General features: G+C 47.5%; 2 protein-coding genes across 2 annotated transcripts in view; both read left to right on the plus strand.

Annotated features, from left to right (window-relative positions):
* The window catches only part of ADAM9 (ADAM metallopeptidase domain 9), a 34084-nt gene extending 31792 nt beyond the window's left edge, over positions 1 to 2292 (plus strand). The window contains exon 22 of the mRNA XM_067312391.1: positions 49 to 2292. Within this exon, the coding sequence (XP_067168492.1) occupies positions 49 to 163 (115 nt within the window). The 3' untranslated portion in view covers positions 164 to 2292. The remainder of the gene's footprint in view (positions 1 to 48) is intronic.
* A 134-nt stretch (positions 2293 to 2426) lies between these two features.
* On the plus strand, positions 2427 to 14257 carry LOC106487767 (disintegrin and metalloproteinase domain-containing protein 32-like). Its single transcript, XM_067312280.1, has 20 exons — positions 2427 to 2472; positions 2719 to 2783; positions 3098 to 3159; positions 3567 to 3645; positions 3792 to 3868; positions 4197 to 4386; positions 5018 to 5083; positions 5342 to 5413; positions 6504 to 6670; positions 7211 to 7292; positions 7700 to 7836; positions 8810 to 8996; positions 9292 to 9381; positions 10067 to 10265; positions 11089 to 11197; positions 11532 to 11715; positions 12059 to 12139; positions 12893 to 13010; positions 13488 to 13644; positions 14131 to 14257. The coding sequence occupies exons 1-20, from the start codon at positions 2427 to 2429 to the stop codon at positions 14255 to 14257; spliced, it is 2295 nt and encodes a 764-aa protein (XP_067168381.1).
* The last annotated feature ends 599 nt before the right edge of the window (positions 14258 to 14856 follow it).

Below are 14856 nucleotides of genomic sequence, written 5' to 3' on the forward strand. Positions count from 1 at the left end.
TAGATGTAGTCATCTGGACTCATGATGGCTTCTCTGTCCCTCTTGTAGGCCGCCTCCTCCGCAACAGAAATGTGTACCTCAGGGACCTCCTCCACCACAGCAAAAATGTTTACCTCAGGGACAGTATTTTCCTTCTCGACCTGCACCTTTGCCTCCCAAATAGCTTTGGCTTCTTTGGGGCCTTCACATGAGCTGACCTGTTCACTGAAACAAAGCTGAAATTGCATTTATCCTTCTTGCATTGAGTGGCCCATGGTAATCCCAGAAAGCCTTCCTTCTGCAGCCTTGGATAAGGCAAATGAGATATTGAAACAAGGAATGTAAAACTTTAAACTAAATACCTCTACCAAAGCTACAGGAACTGAATACATCAAACCTGTTGTTAGATCTGTCCGAGTATTGTGGCTTTGTAAACTGCAGTAGGGCTGTCCAGCTGGAAGTGGATCAGTCTGCAGTTAAATAATCTTTAAAGTACAGCACTTGGGAGTTACTTTTGGTTTCCCCATTTCTGCGATGAGCCCTAATAACGAAATTGTCCGATTTGTTGTCGTCTTTCTAAATGTACAGTGAAGAACTGAAGTAATATGTACCATTGTCAAAACAAGAAAATCTGGCCAATATATTTAAACTTGCTTTGTATGGACTGGAAAGTGTTATCCATTTAAACATAAATGGCACAAGTGAAATAAGGTATCAGTGTACTTTTTCAGAGGAAGATAAATATATTGTAAACATGTTTATGCATGTGTATATGTTTATTGATGTGTAATAATGCACTCAAATTTTTACTTTCATGCTGACTGACACTAAGCTGTACTATATGGACATGAAGTTCAATTTAACGGTTTTAAATTAGTAATTGTAAGTTGCTAAATGAGAAACCTGTACTAATTTCCACTAACATCATGAATGGGCAATAAAAATAAAGGTACGAAAAAACATGGCCATATTTTGGTTTAAAAAAGTGGCATGCTTTTGGTTTTAATTTGGGTTTAAAGACTATGAATAACAGTCCCTGCAGAAGCAAAAAATACATATTTCCTTAGATCACCTGAGCTTCTATGAGCACTTTAAATAGGAACCTGTTGATTAATACAAACTTTTCACCTAATCTTTGAATCTTTTTAGTGTCAGTCAGGATGTTTACATAGGCTAACTTGCGTTAGATTGGACTGCCATCAGTTTCTACACCACTGACTAAATCAGGTTTTAATATTGTTTCTGAAAATGAGTGTTTTAGCATTTGGTGTGCTGGCTGAGGAGGATAACCATGTTACGCTGTACCGTGGATAGAAATGGGATGATGGTGGTCATGAGTAGAAGTCTGTTACACAAACTTGCTGAAAGTGAAATAAGTATTGAAAGAAGGCTTAGCTTTTTCGCTTTGTGCTAGCCACTGAATACAAACTCGCTCTGTAAATTCCCCCATAATATTGCCAAAAAAGTTTCCTGTATATATACCTATACAAATATATATATATATATATATAGTGTTTGCATTTGCAGTAATAAAATACTTGAACTCCTGTGGTTTCCCATAAAGTTAGACTAAGATTTATAACACTATTAAAATACATGAAACTTCACCTAAAATATCACAAGATTTGTATGTGGGGGTCTTCTGTTTGTTCCAAGATAATCACTTAGTTTTTGTTGTATTCTGCTCAGTTTGGGCTGTCTGTCTGTAGCTACTTAGCTTTGCTATTTAATGAGGCAGATGTCTGTTCCTGTCTCTCCAAGCAGTTCAGGACATGAATGGCCCAGATTGGAGGGTGGGGAGGAGTGAAGGGAATCCAAGTAATGAAGTAATCCAAGAGAAAGATGTACTTAACGGTATTTAAAGCTGTATGTGTGAATTAAAACTGTGCTGAAAATGGTGCCTTCTAATAGATAAGAGTTTTTATACTTTGAGCATGCATGTTAGCAATATTTGCAGGGCAGTGGTCTAAGGCGATGAACATGCAGTTTTTCAAACTGATTTTGTGGAAAGGAAATAGCTCAAATTTTAAATGTGTTGAATATTGAAGATAACTACTGATTTTCTTTTTTTAAGTGTACATTTATCCCTGTCACCTGCCTAGATTTGAACAAATTGGAAGCTTTTGTGTGTGTCTGATACTCGTTTAAAAAGTTTGCACTCTAGACAAATGTAGGTCCGCGTGTTTTCTGTAAGCGTCCCCGGACTGAAAGCCACGTGTCACTTTTGTAACGTTTGGATTATGACGAAAGGGCTTTTCACCGAACCCGTTTGTAAGAAATAAACGAGCAATAAAGAGGCCGGTTTTGTACGAACGCGCTCTGGTCGCCTGGTGCTTGGCGGGCGGGCGGCGCGGGGGGGGCGCGGGCAGCGCGGGCCGTTAGCGGCTGCGCCGGGCCGCGAACCGGCGGCGGCGGCAGCGCGGAGCCCCGCGGCGGCGGCGGCGGCAATGGGGCCGCGCCGGGCGCTGCTGGCCGCGCTGCTGGCGGCGCTGCGTGAGTGGCAGCGGGGCCGGGGACGCGCGGGGGCTGCGAGCGGGGCTCCGCGCTCCCCCCCGCGGGCTCACGCCGCTGCTGCCTCGGGGGCTGCTCTCGCCCGCGTGAGCCGGGTCGCTCCTCCACGGGGCACCTGGGCGCGGAGGCTGCCTGTGTCCTGCGCCGGCCCTCCCGGCGCATCCCGGCTCCTGCTGGGAGCGGGTTCAGCTAATAACGGTATTGCACGGTTCTCTTTCCTGCCTCCAGGTTCACAAGTGCTTTCGCAGATCACAGTTCCGCAGAGGTTGCCCTCAAACACAACCGGAGAGGCGGTACTTCAGTAATCAAATTATTTCAGGCGTGTATTTGTAGGTGGGAGTGAATAAATATATATGCGAGAAACCGTGTTCTGCCTAGCGCAGGAGGCAGGGGGATGCGGGGTGGCACGCACCGGCACCTTAACAGGAGGCGTCAGACCTGTGTGGTCGGCACAGCCGACACGGTGCCTTTCCCTTGAAGAAGCCCTGAGTATTTGCTTGTGGAGTTCTTGCAATTTCCCCCGCGTGTTGTGCCTTGCACCGTGAGCATGCTTTTCTGAAGATGGTGTTCCTAAATGTCCCTTTCTCCGCTTCTCTGCATGCACTAGGACACGGTGTCCTATGTCATCACGATAGAAGGGAGGCCGTATACCGTTCACCTGAAGCAGCAGTAAGTGCGGCCGTGTTTTTCCTGCTCTGCCCGCTGCTGTCAAGCAGCCCAGCCGCTGGGCGGTCCGGTCTTGCCGGAGGCCTCTGTGGCCTGGGCTGGTGTCTGGTTGTGGGGGGCGATTTCTGCCTGCGCGTGTCCAAGCTGGCCCTGCTCCATGGAGCTGTTTGCAGCCTGCGCAGCGGTTGGGAACGTGTGCCGTTAGCGGGCCCATCTCCGGCTGCGGGCAGGTGTGTGCTTGGGGGGGTGTTTGTGCCTGTGGCCCTGATGTCACCGTCAGCAGTTTTCTGATCTGCAAGATGCCCAACCACCATCTGTGCAACCTGCCCTGTTGCAGGACTTGTAAGCTTGAAAAAGTTTGTGTAAGAGATGCTATTTTCAGTGTTTCACAATCCATCTTTTTTTTTTAGTCTCTTTTTATCTGAAGATTTCATGATTTACACATACAATGAGAAGGGATCTTTGCACTCTGATTCATCCCATATGAAGGTAAGCTGGGATTGCTTTGGGGTTTTTTGCATTCTAGGTGTTCTGGAGTAGTACTGCTGTTCAGTAGATGCAGTTGAGTTGTTTGGGCGACTGGTTGCAGAAGTGCATTTATGGCTGAATAAGGGATTGCTTTTCCTTTGATTTAGGATGATTGCTACTACCGCGGGTATATCGAAGGCTTCCCAAGTTCGGCAGTGACTCTCAGCACCTGCTCTGGGCTCAGGTAACCGAGTCACCACCTCTCCCTTTCCGTGGTGCACGTTGGTGCGTGTGCGCAGCTGCGGGTCCTGATTGCAAAGGAGCCGGCCGCTGCCTGCCAGCAGCATTCAGGGTGCTGCAGCCTCGGCTCTGCCGTAGCCTCGGCTCTGAATGTCACTGGTGGCGGAGCGCAGCCTCCCGGAGATGGCCATGTGTGCCCAGTGGCAGGTGCCGTTGCTGCTCGGGGCGGCCGCTGTGCTTCGGTCTCGCAGGGAGGGACCCCGGGCAGAGCGTCCGCGTGGTGTGGCTGCGGCGGCAGCTGCAGGTGCCACCTGCACCGTTTACCTTTGCAGAGGCTTGCTGCAGTTTGACAACGTGAGCTATGGGATAGAGCCTCTGGTTTATTCACCAGCATTTGAGCACTTCGTTTATCAGATGAGTAACAAGAACACAGCAGGTTTCCTCTTTGCAAATGTCCACACTGACAGAGGGAAAGACGAGGTGACAGCAGGGGACATGATCTTGAAGATCAGAGATCATGAAGTGAGTGCTTGCTTGTTTTCAAGGTAGAACTGAGGCCATGTGAGCACGTGCTGTGGGAGGGGTGTATTTCTGCAGGAAGTTCCGTCCGGTCTGAGCTCCAGGAGGATGGAGATGAGAGGAGGGCTTTTAAGAGTGCAGGTGCCTGTGACAAGTGTGGCAGGATTGTATTTAGTGTGTCCCAGTGCCTTCTGAGAGGCGTTTCTGAGAGCCACCTGTTTTATTGTTTGATTGGTAAACGTGGCAGTCTTTCTGCTTCTAATTTTCAAAAAACGTTGGGGCAGCAATGCGTTGTCTACTTGGGGCAGTTGTTCTTGTGACTGTTGGAGAGCCCTGGTTTTCCTATTAGCAAGGAGTAAATGTTATTATTGGAAGACTTCATATTTACCTTACGTTCTAACATAGGCCTTTTACATTCTGCTCTGAAAACAAAATGAGGAGATGATGCTTTGTGGAGATTTCAGTGTCTTTTAGTTATCAGAAAACTTAGGATGAGTTTTAAAATTATGCTAGTCTGAAGACATCGTCTAGGTATTGCTTTTGAATGGAAAATTTATTGTCTAGCAAACCTCAGGAGTAAGATGACTAGAATGTAGAAATAAATAGCAACAAATACCATCATTTTTGTTTTCAGCCAGTATCAGCTGCAGCAAAGTCTCCCAGATATGTAGAAGTGTATGTAGTTTTGGACAAGGCTTTGGTAAGTCACTGCCAGTCATTTTCCTTATATTTTCTTTACTTCTTAAAGCATTAAAAAATGGTGCCGTTTCCCAGCTTTTATATATATTTGATTTCCCATTTGAAAATGTATTTGTATTGTGGATTTTGAAGGAAGGAGAGAATGAAAATAAGTAGCCCACATTTACCTGAGTAGGTTTTGGCCATCATTTCAGTATTGTCTTCCTTCATCATTATAAACAACTTGTCCGTTTTAATGTCTTCTTGTGTTACTTTTCAGTACAACTATATGGGTTCAGACAGGAATGTCATAACACAGAGGATAATCCAGGTTTTTGGTTTTGTCAACAGTGTAAGTGTTACTGTCTGCTTTGTTTTGTAGTAAAATGATGTTTTTTTTCACATGAATAATGGTCACCTGTTCCCTAGTGGCTGTCAATTTTAGGAGGAGGTTATTTGAACCAAATTTCAAGTCTTGGCTCTTGATGTTCTGGTTTATGGTGTCTAGGTGTCCTAGCTTCTCTGCAGCCTGGTCTAGACTTGATAAGAGGTGGGCTAGGGATTTAATCCCAGTGGCCCAATACAAAGGCGTTGCGTAACAATTGTAACTGTACACTCTTCGAAGGCTGTACTGGAACTAGTGATAGGTGCATGCTAGAGTTATGGTTAGCCAGTTATGGTCAGTCTTGAACTACTCAGAATTAAGTGTTAAAGAGAGTACTGTTTAGCAGAAAGGGATAGGAATCTGCAGAATGCAGGACCACTGGTTTAAGCTTTGAATGATTGTATTTGCAGTGCAGTTATACCAGGACAGTGGAGTAAGCTGTCTTGCATTTATAGCTTGTAAAGCATGTCCTGGGGAGGTTTTTTTATAGAGCTGCAGATCTGCTATAAATTAACATCCATCCTTACATGGTAGTAATGTTTCATGCGGATGTACTAAATCATTGACTAAAGCGAGCATTTTGCCTTAGGACATCCAGTGTCCAAGCTTTTTGAAGCTTTCTAGATTGTTCCCTTTTCAGTGCTGCAGATCTTATCTCATGTAGCAGCTATATAAATAACCTTTTCCTATTCAGTTACTTTTAATTAACTTCTGTTCCTGTTCTTCCCCTTCGCACCATCAGGCACACACCTTTAAAAACTGTCCTGGTGCTGTTATGATGCTTACTTAATCATGGAGGTGTTTGTGCATACACCAATAATTTATTTATGAAAAAAACAAAATCTTCTTATAAAGTTGCTAGGCTTTGCTCCTTGTGTCTCTTGGTATATTTTATAGAATTCTAGTTTACTTCATTCTGTTTTGTCATACCGATGTCATACAGTGACTGCCAATTGATATTTTCTTTTTTTTCCTACTTACTTTGTTGTTTATAGAGTTGTAATTCTGCTCCACATGAAAGACATTTGAGCAGTCATTTCTTCTGTTACATTTTCAGATGTTTAATCCTCTTAATGTAACAATTGTGCTGTCCTCCCTGGAGTTCTGGATAGATGAAAATAAAATTCCAACAACAGGGGAAGCAGATGAAATTCTACAGCAATTTTTACAGTGGAAACAGGCATACCTTGTTCTGCGGCCATATGACATAGCTTATTTATTTGTGTAAGTTTCCTTAGTAATTAAAGCTACTTGGTAGTTAAACTGACATAAGTTGAACAACAAAAATTCCAATGAAAAATGAATTCTTAAATGTGCAAGGAGTTAGAGAATTAACCTGGTTTTTTTGAATTTATAATATAATTTTTAATGTCTTAGTGTTGTATGCCTTAACTGACAAGACAATAACATTTAAACAAAAAATAGTACTAAATATTTCTTAATAAGTAATTTCAAAGAATTCCTTCTAACCTGGCTTTCGGTGGAGATGTAGCTCATGCAATTGTGCCGTCCATCTCTGGAAACCTGTGGCTGGGAAGAAGAGACTCAGGTTATTGCCCTGATAGAAGGGAAAGGCACCGGCCTGAGCTCGGCCGTCACCGGGGTGGTTTGGGCTGTGGGCTGGCAATCAGCGCCTGCGCCGGCCATGCAGACTGTGGCTGCTGCTCCCTCGGGGAGGGGCGGACTTGGGCTGGTGCGGCCCTGGGGCCCCACTTACCCCAGGCTTCGTGGCTTCGACGGCTGGTGAAAATGCTTGTGTTTTAGTTACAGGGATCGGCCGAGGTACGTGGGTGCAGTGATCCCAGGGCAGGCATGCCAGCGACAGACTTCCGGCGGAGTGGCCGTGGTACGGCGTCGCGTGTCCGCGTGTGCGCGGGGAGGGAGGCAGAGCGCGGGTGGGCGGTGGGCCCCGGGAAGGGCAGCGCGTGCTGGCGGCGGGGCCGTGCCGTGCCTGGGGCGCGGGTGCTTGCCCACGGCGGGGTCGGGAGGGGAGCGCGCGTTGCAGGGCCGGGCGCTCCGCCGGCCCCGGAGGTGACGCCCCGGCCGTGAGCGTGGCGCGCGCTGCCCAGCCCTGCGCCGCGCTCTCCTCCTTACCGGGGAGCTCCGGCGCACGCCGACCGCGTGCCGGCACGGGCGTCTCGAGGCGCAGGCAGCGGGAGCCTGGGGCAGGAGCAGCCCCGGGCGGCGTCCAGGGCTGCTGCCTGCACGAGGAAGGCGACGGTGCGGCAACGCTCTGCTCTCTCTTCCCTCTAGTACCAGAGGACTGTGACCCTGGAGTCGTTTTCCATCATCCTGGCGCAGCTGCTGGGGCTGAGCCTGGGAATGACCTATGACAGATCCAGGGACTGCTGGTGTCCTGGCCCCGTTTGTGTAATGAACTCAAACGCACTGTAAGTTTTTCATATTCTCTTTCTGTCTGCAATGTTGCCTTTTTCCTGTCGGAACTCCAGTTGCCAGGTGTAGATGAGGCATTTTGGAAAGGACACGCTAGTGGGATTTGAGGAGTTGTCCCCAATGTCAGCGATGTTGATTCTGTATGCCGCAGACAGAGCCCTTTCTGTCTGAACAGTTTGGTATCTTCCAGCGAAGTGCCGAAGCGTACGCTATGCCGTGTTCGTGTTGCAAGGATCACAGTGTAGCATGCTTTGATCAGAGATGCCTTTGGCAGCCTCTCTCACACGAGGAGAGGCTGAGAGAGCTGGGCCTGTTCAGCCTGGAGAAGAGACGGCCCCGGGATCTTATCCATGCGTATAAATATCTGAAGGAAGGGTGTAACGAAGATGGGGCCGGACTCCTCTCAGTGGTGCCCAGTGACAGGACAAGAGGCAGCGGGCACAGACTGAAACACAGGGAATTCCACTTGAACGCGGAAAATGCTTCTTTACTGTCAGGGTGGTTGAACACTGGCACAGGTTGCCCAGAGAGGTTCTGGAGTCTCCGTCCTTGGAGATATTCAAAACCCGACTGAGCAACCTGCTCTAGGTGACCCTGCTTGAGCAGGAGGGTTGGACTGGATGATCTCCAGAGGTGCCTTCCAGCCTCACCTATTGTGTGAAATGGCATTCCATTGCAAAAATTACAGTAACTCAAAATAATACAATGTATTTTCAATAGACTTCATATTTGAAATTCTGACAATTTCAGGTCTCTGTTCTTCTTGCTCTAGGAAGGAAGGAGAGTAGTTAAATTAGTGACTACATTTGTAAATCTAGTTTTGCAAGTGAACTGAAAGACACCCAGTAGAACATTTAGCCTGCCTTGTGACATTTTAACAAGTTCTTGAACTGTATAGAAGTTTTAAGAAAATGAGCAGTGGTGGATGTGTTGGAACATAAACAAGTATAGACAATTAATTTATTTTAGACGTTTCGGTGGGGTAAAAGCCTTCAGTAGCTGCAGCATTGGAGACTTCGAAAACTTTCTCAAGCAAAACAGAGGAGACTGCCTTTTCAATAGACCCCAACTGAGTGGACTGTCCTACAGGAAAACTGCAGTCTGCGGCAATAGTGTTGTGGAACATGGAGAGCAGTGCGACTGTGGGTCAGTAGAGGTTAGTACTACAATAATTATGGCTAAATATGTAAAATTGTACTCTTCTGACATTTAGAATAATGAAACCTTGAGGACACAGCTGGAGTACGAGCCAGACCAGGAAGGATTTATGTCTGTTTTTAGATTGTTCCTATGTCAGCATCAATCCGGTTGCAGCTTTGTCCTCTACCTTCTCCTAGATGTTGCCCAAGTTTTGTATTTTGGGAATAAGAAGGGAGAGGAGAACTTTTGAAAGTGGATAGCTCTAGGGGAAGGAAAATCTAGAATAACATGATTCTGTAATGTGTCCTCAGGATTGTCTGACAGATAAATGCTGTACTACAGATTGTCAATTTAAGCCTGGAGTGAAATGTTCCTCTGGATTATGTTGTGATAGATGTCAGGTAAGGCATGTTTTTATAATTATCACAAGATAATTATTAATTTTTGGAGAAATATTACATTCCCATGCTTAAGGATAGAGACAACCTTTCTGTTGGAGTATGCAGACAGTCACTCTTGAAAGACTGGTAGGAGGAGCCTGGTGATCACCATGTTAGGCATGGGAAGCTGAAGCACAGGAAAACTCAGCATTTTGTGCAGATTCTTGGAAGTCTGTTGGAGGGCTGGATAGAATCAGAGCGGTTCCTGGGGTAGGGCTTTCCAGCTCAAGTCCCTAAAATCCCAGGGAGGAAAATTCCCAGGGGAAGACTGTGAACATCACCCCAATGTGCATATGGTGACCTGAGAGCCAAGGACCCAAGAGATGGTCCGCAGGTATTGGGGATGCGTTTCTGACAGTGTCAGGAGGGCCTGTGTGGGGTTTGAGAGGGGACCACACTGGTGTGTGTGTGTGTGTGTGACGGGTATGTAAGGGCCGAGAGAAGAGCGCTGGCAGGCGTGTGGGTGTCAGGAGTGGCGAGTGGTGTGCGCGAGGTGCAGCAGCTCTGCCATTCTGTAGCATTGGCACAGCTGTGTGCTCCCTCTGCGTAATCATCCAAGTCTTTGGAAAATTGCGCTGTTGAAGCATTACGGGCCATCCATCGCCTTGACGGACCACAGATCTCTCATTCGTACCTCTTTCACCAGTTTAAACAGAAGAATACCAAGTGCCGGCCCCCTGCTGATGCACAGTGTGATCTTGCAGAGTACTGCAATGGGACCTCTGCATCCTGCCCCCCTGACTTTTATATTCAGGATGGGTACGGATGTGAGCACGGCACCGGTTACTGCTACAAAGGACGCTGCCGGTCTCCTGACCTACAGTGCCAGAGACTCTATGGGAAAGGTAACAGAGGTGATTCTGTTTTCATTGGTACTGCAACCCAGTTTCAGAAAATGTTACAATAAAACAATACTTAGCTTGCGTCCTAAGTCTCTAGATCTCAAAAGTCAGGTTAGCTTCATTCTCTCTTTTTAGTCCAGTTTCTGTGCTAATGAGTTTTGTGGTTAGTCTGTTAACTCATTTCTGACACCTCCCCATAAGCCTGAACCTGATTTCAAGCAACTGTTGAATCAGGAGGGAGATTTTTAGGGATTGCACTTGAATGTGAGATGAATAACCAGGTGCAATGCTCCATACAAGGCAGAGGAAGACTTGTGCCTTGTGTTCCTGCTTCTTGTGTGTGAGTTAGGGGGCAGGAAGGAAACTGGAGGATGTAGAGGGTTATGTGGGACGAGATGCGTGGCAGCTCCTCTACTCACAAGGAGAAAAGGAGGGTGGAGTGGGGCATCAGGAAAATGCAGGACACAGTTTTAGGAAAGCATTTCAAGCTGAATTTTGAATCTGCTTAATATGCACTTGAGTAGCATGTAGCTCCCCCGATTTTTCAGAAATAACAAGAAAGCCAAAAAAATCTCAGATTTAATATTTGTGAGCTAACTTAATCAGTGAGTTAATCTATTATTTACTAATCCCATATTTCTGGAGTTCAGGACTGTTGAGTGTTTGGGGTTGGCAATTCTGGGACAGGTGTTATGTTTCCTCTAATCAGTGAACAACATCTATGTTCTACTGTGAACAGGATGAAAATTTAGAAAAGTTATTAGATGCCATAATATATATTTTGTGTTCCTTTAAATTATAATCGGTATTACTGCTAAACTTGCAGGTTCAAAAAATGCTCCTCTGATATGTTATGAGGAGGTCAATAGTCAACGGGATAGATTTGGACACTGTGGTTTCACTCCCTGGCAGAACTATAAAATCTGTGCTTGGAGGTATGTTTTAAGGAAATGACAGTTACTGTGCTGAAAATGCTTATTTACTTTGAAATTTACAGAAAAGGAAAATATTTAGACTCTGTATTTGGTAGTAATATTAATGAAGCAATAATTAGACAGTTATATATGTGTTCTCCTTGTTAGTAGTATAGCATCTCTCCTTATATCACAGATCATATATTTTACATTCCCAGACCTGCTTGTTTTTTCTTATCATGCAGCAGTCTGTATTTTTATTGTGCTGTTTAATTTTTCTAGTGTTTCATCATATAACATATATGTGTGTGTGTAGATAGATAAAACATACATCTTTTGCAAATCAATTTTATAGGAATCTCAGATGTGGAAAGTTAATCTGCACATACCCGTATCGCGTTCCACTTGCAACTACTACTGCTGCTGTTATTTATGCTCAAGTACGAGAACATTTATGTGTATCTTTGGATTATGTGAACGTATCTGCAAGGCTGAGTCCTCTTCTGGTTGAGCCAGGTACAAAGTGTGGTTCTGGAAAGGTAAGAAAACATTTCATAACCATCTAAAATGTCAGATACAAATTTTAAATTTTAACTAGGTTTTAGAAATATTTACTACTTTGCAGTATAGTTTAAGAGTACTCAGTATTTATGAACACTTCTACAATATATAGTATCATTACATTAAATTTTCAGCATGGTATAAGCATTAGACATAATGTAACCTCAGCACAGTAAATGTATCTTTTTATAAGCATTGGAGATTTTTCAAAAAAATCGTATTTTCACTCCTTTTTAGGACATATGGCTGATCTGCTGAGTATTCAGAAGGTACAGCAATGCTGAACTGGGTTTGTTCTGGTTTTTTGTTGTTGTTGTTTAGGTTTGTATAAACAACACTTGCCATCCACATTCAGTCCTGGGATATGATTGCAACAGTGAAGTAAAATGTCATGGCCATGGAGTAAGTAACACTAACAATATTGCTAATATTGCTAAAGAAGGCAGGTATTTTTGTCATAAAGGCTTGCTGTGAATTGCATACATTTTAGACTGATGCTTGCTACACAAAATCATGCCGTTGTCAGCTACTGTATTGAATAAAACCATTTAAAGTATTGGTCCCAAAACCAATGCCAAAATTAGAACGTGAGATTTTTATTCCCAAAGCTGAGAATTTGTTGATTGCTTTATTTGGACTAGGAAGGGGGGGGGGGGGGGAAGAAAATTGAAGGAACGTAGAACTGCAGGCAACACAGTTAGTGTAGATAAGAAATGTTAAGTGGCTGTAGAGAGCAAGGGGAGACATTACAATGTAATGTATAGAAAAGAAGACAGGAACTCCAGATTTCTACTTTGCTGTCTGGAGTACGTATAGCCTTTATAAGTTATTCCTGTTTTCTGTTTATCAAACAGAAATGCACACTTGTTTCACAGAAGGCTTATGCTTTATGCTTGTTCAATATCTTAAGACCGTTAGAGGCTGTACTTTATAGTTTGTTTCTTCTCTGATCTGCTTTTTCAATTGCCAGACTGCTGATCAGTGCATGCAGCTTTGTCCTAACTTGTATCAGTGAGTGAGACTGATGCCTGTCTGGACAGAAGAGGAGGGTCAGCAGGAAAGCTGTAATGCTAGTGAAGCCTTAATAATCCTTATTTTTTGCACAAAATTAATGGCAAGGTGGAAACATTTACCATTTACCCCTGGGCTTTTTAGGTGTGTAATAATAAAAAAAATTGCCACTGTGATCCTGGCTGGAAACCTCCAGACTGCAGTACTGAGGGATCTTCCTTAGGAGGGAGTATTGACAGCGGGCTCCAGATGACGGATGTTGGTTAGTACCCAGAGCAGATGTGGTAAAGCAAACACCAGTGTCCCTCTGACACACGCACCGGGCTCCTCCGTAACTGAGGAAGTGATGGTTGTAAATGCCTTAGGTAACTTTAGCAAAGGATACGCAGAAATCTGAGGTGTGTGTGATTATGAACTATGCCTATGAATTATGTGACCAGATTTTTAAGTATTGTAATATATCTGACAGTCATTATCTGTCAGGCTTAGAAAGCATAATGCCACGAGCAGTTTGCTGTCGTTGCAGTAGGGTATTTAGCAGCTGCTAATCGCCCAGGGCATCATGCTGGGTGGTGGTGGAGGGGGCCGAGGTCACTGACTGTGGCACCCGCAGCGGGCTTTGCCAGCGGTTTCAGGTGTAGCGTACAGGAGCAGTCAAGGCTGCCAGCTTTGGGATCCCTGGCGCAGGCAGGTGTGTGGGGAGAGCGAGCGGTCTCAGCTCTGTGTTCCTCCTTGCCAGGCTTCTCCTTGCGACGAGCCCTGGAGGACACCGCGCAGACCTGGCTGCTGCTGGGCTTCTCCCTCCTCCTGCCCACCCTCGCCGGGGGCACCATCCTCGTCCTCAAGTGGAAGGAGCTCGGCCGACTCTGCAGGCTGGAGCCCCCACGCGCCGATGAGTAAGTTGGCTGCTTCCTACGAAATTCATCAGACCCTTCCTTGCTGGACCTGACAGGCCACAGAGCCCTTCCCATGGGAAGGTGAGGGGTGCCTGGGAGGATGGAGGAGCCCTGGGGTGGGGGCTGAGGTGGCCCCCGGGGCTGAGATGGTCCCTGGGACAGGGGCTGTGGTGATTCTCTGGGGCTGAGGTGATCCCCAAGATGGGGGCTGAGATGATTTCCAAGGCTGAGGTGCTCCCTGAGATGGGAGCTGTGGTGATCCCTGGGGCTGAGGTGATTTCCCAGGGCTGAGGTGATCCCCGAGATGGGGGCTGAGGTGATTTCCAAGGCTGAGGTGATCCCCGAGGCAGGGGCTGAGGTGATTTTGAGGCTGAGGTGGTTCCTGAAATGGGGGCTGAGGCGATCGCTGTGGTGATCCCTGGGGCTGAGGTGATCCCCGGGCCCGGCCGCCTGGCTGACGGCGCTGCCCTGTCCCTCCTGCTGCAGCTCCGCCGCCGAGGAGGGCAGCGCCGCTACCGAGGAGTCGGGGCCGGAGCCGGGGCCGGAGCCGGAGCTGGAGCTGGAGCCGGTGCCGGTGCCGGTGCCGGTGCGGGGCGGGCGCCGCGGGCAATAAAGGCGTTGGATGGAGCCGCGCGTCCGCGCTTCTGTGTGTGTGTGGGGGGGGGGGGGGGGCGCTCGCGCGGGCGGCCGTTACCGGCGGGCGGCGCCGCGCCATGGGGCCGCGCCTGGCGCTGCTGGCCGCGCTGCTGGCCGCGCCGCGTGAGTGAGAGCGGGGCCCCCCGCGGCCCGAGACAGCCGCGACCGGCCCCGGGGAGAGCCCCCTCCGCCCACACCGACCCCCTTCCCAGGGAGAGGTCCCTCTGCCCCACACGGACCCCCGACGGGGTGATCCCCCTCCACCCTACTCCAACCCGCACCCCGGGGAGAGCCCTCAGCACCCCACACCGATCCCCCCTCAGGGAGAGCCCCCTCCGCCCCACACCACGCCTCCATCCTGGGGGCTGCCCTCAGCACCCCACCCTGCCCTGACCCCCACCGATCCCCCCTCGCTCCCTAATGCTGGTCGGACACCCCAGGCTGTCCCCAGGCAGTGGCGTGGGCCCGGTGCGCTGTCCAAGAGCTCCCCCGTCTCGTCCGCCCCCCTCGGGGCCTGACCCCTGCCAGTGCTGCCCCGAAGGGACCGCTGGCCCCTCAGGGCTGCGCACCCAAAAT

This window comes from Apteryx mantelli, chromosome 29 (assembly GCF_036417845.1).
Source record: "Apteryx mantelli isolate bAptMan1 chromosome 29, bAptMan1.hap1, whole genome shotgun sequence".
Lineage (NCBI taxonomy): Eukaryota > Metazoa > Chordata > Aves > Apterygiformes > Apterygidae > Apteryx > Apteryx mantelli.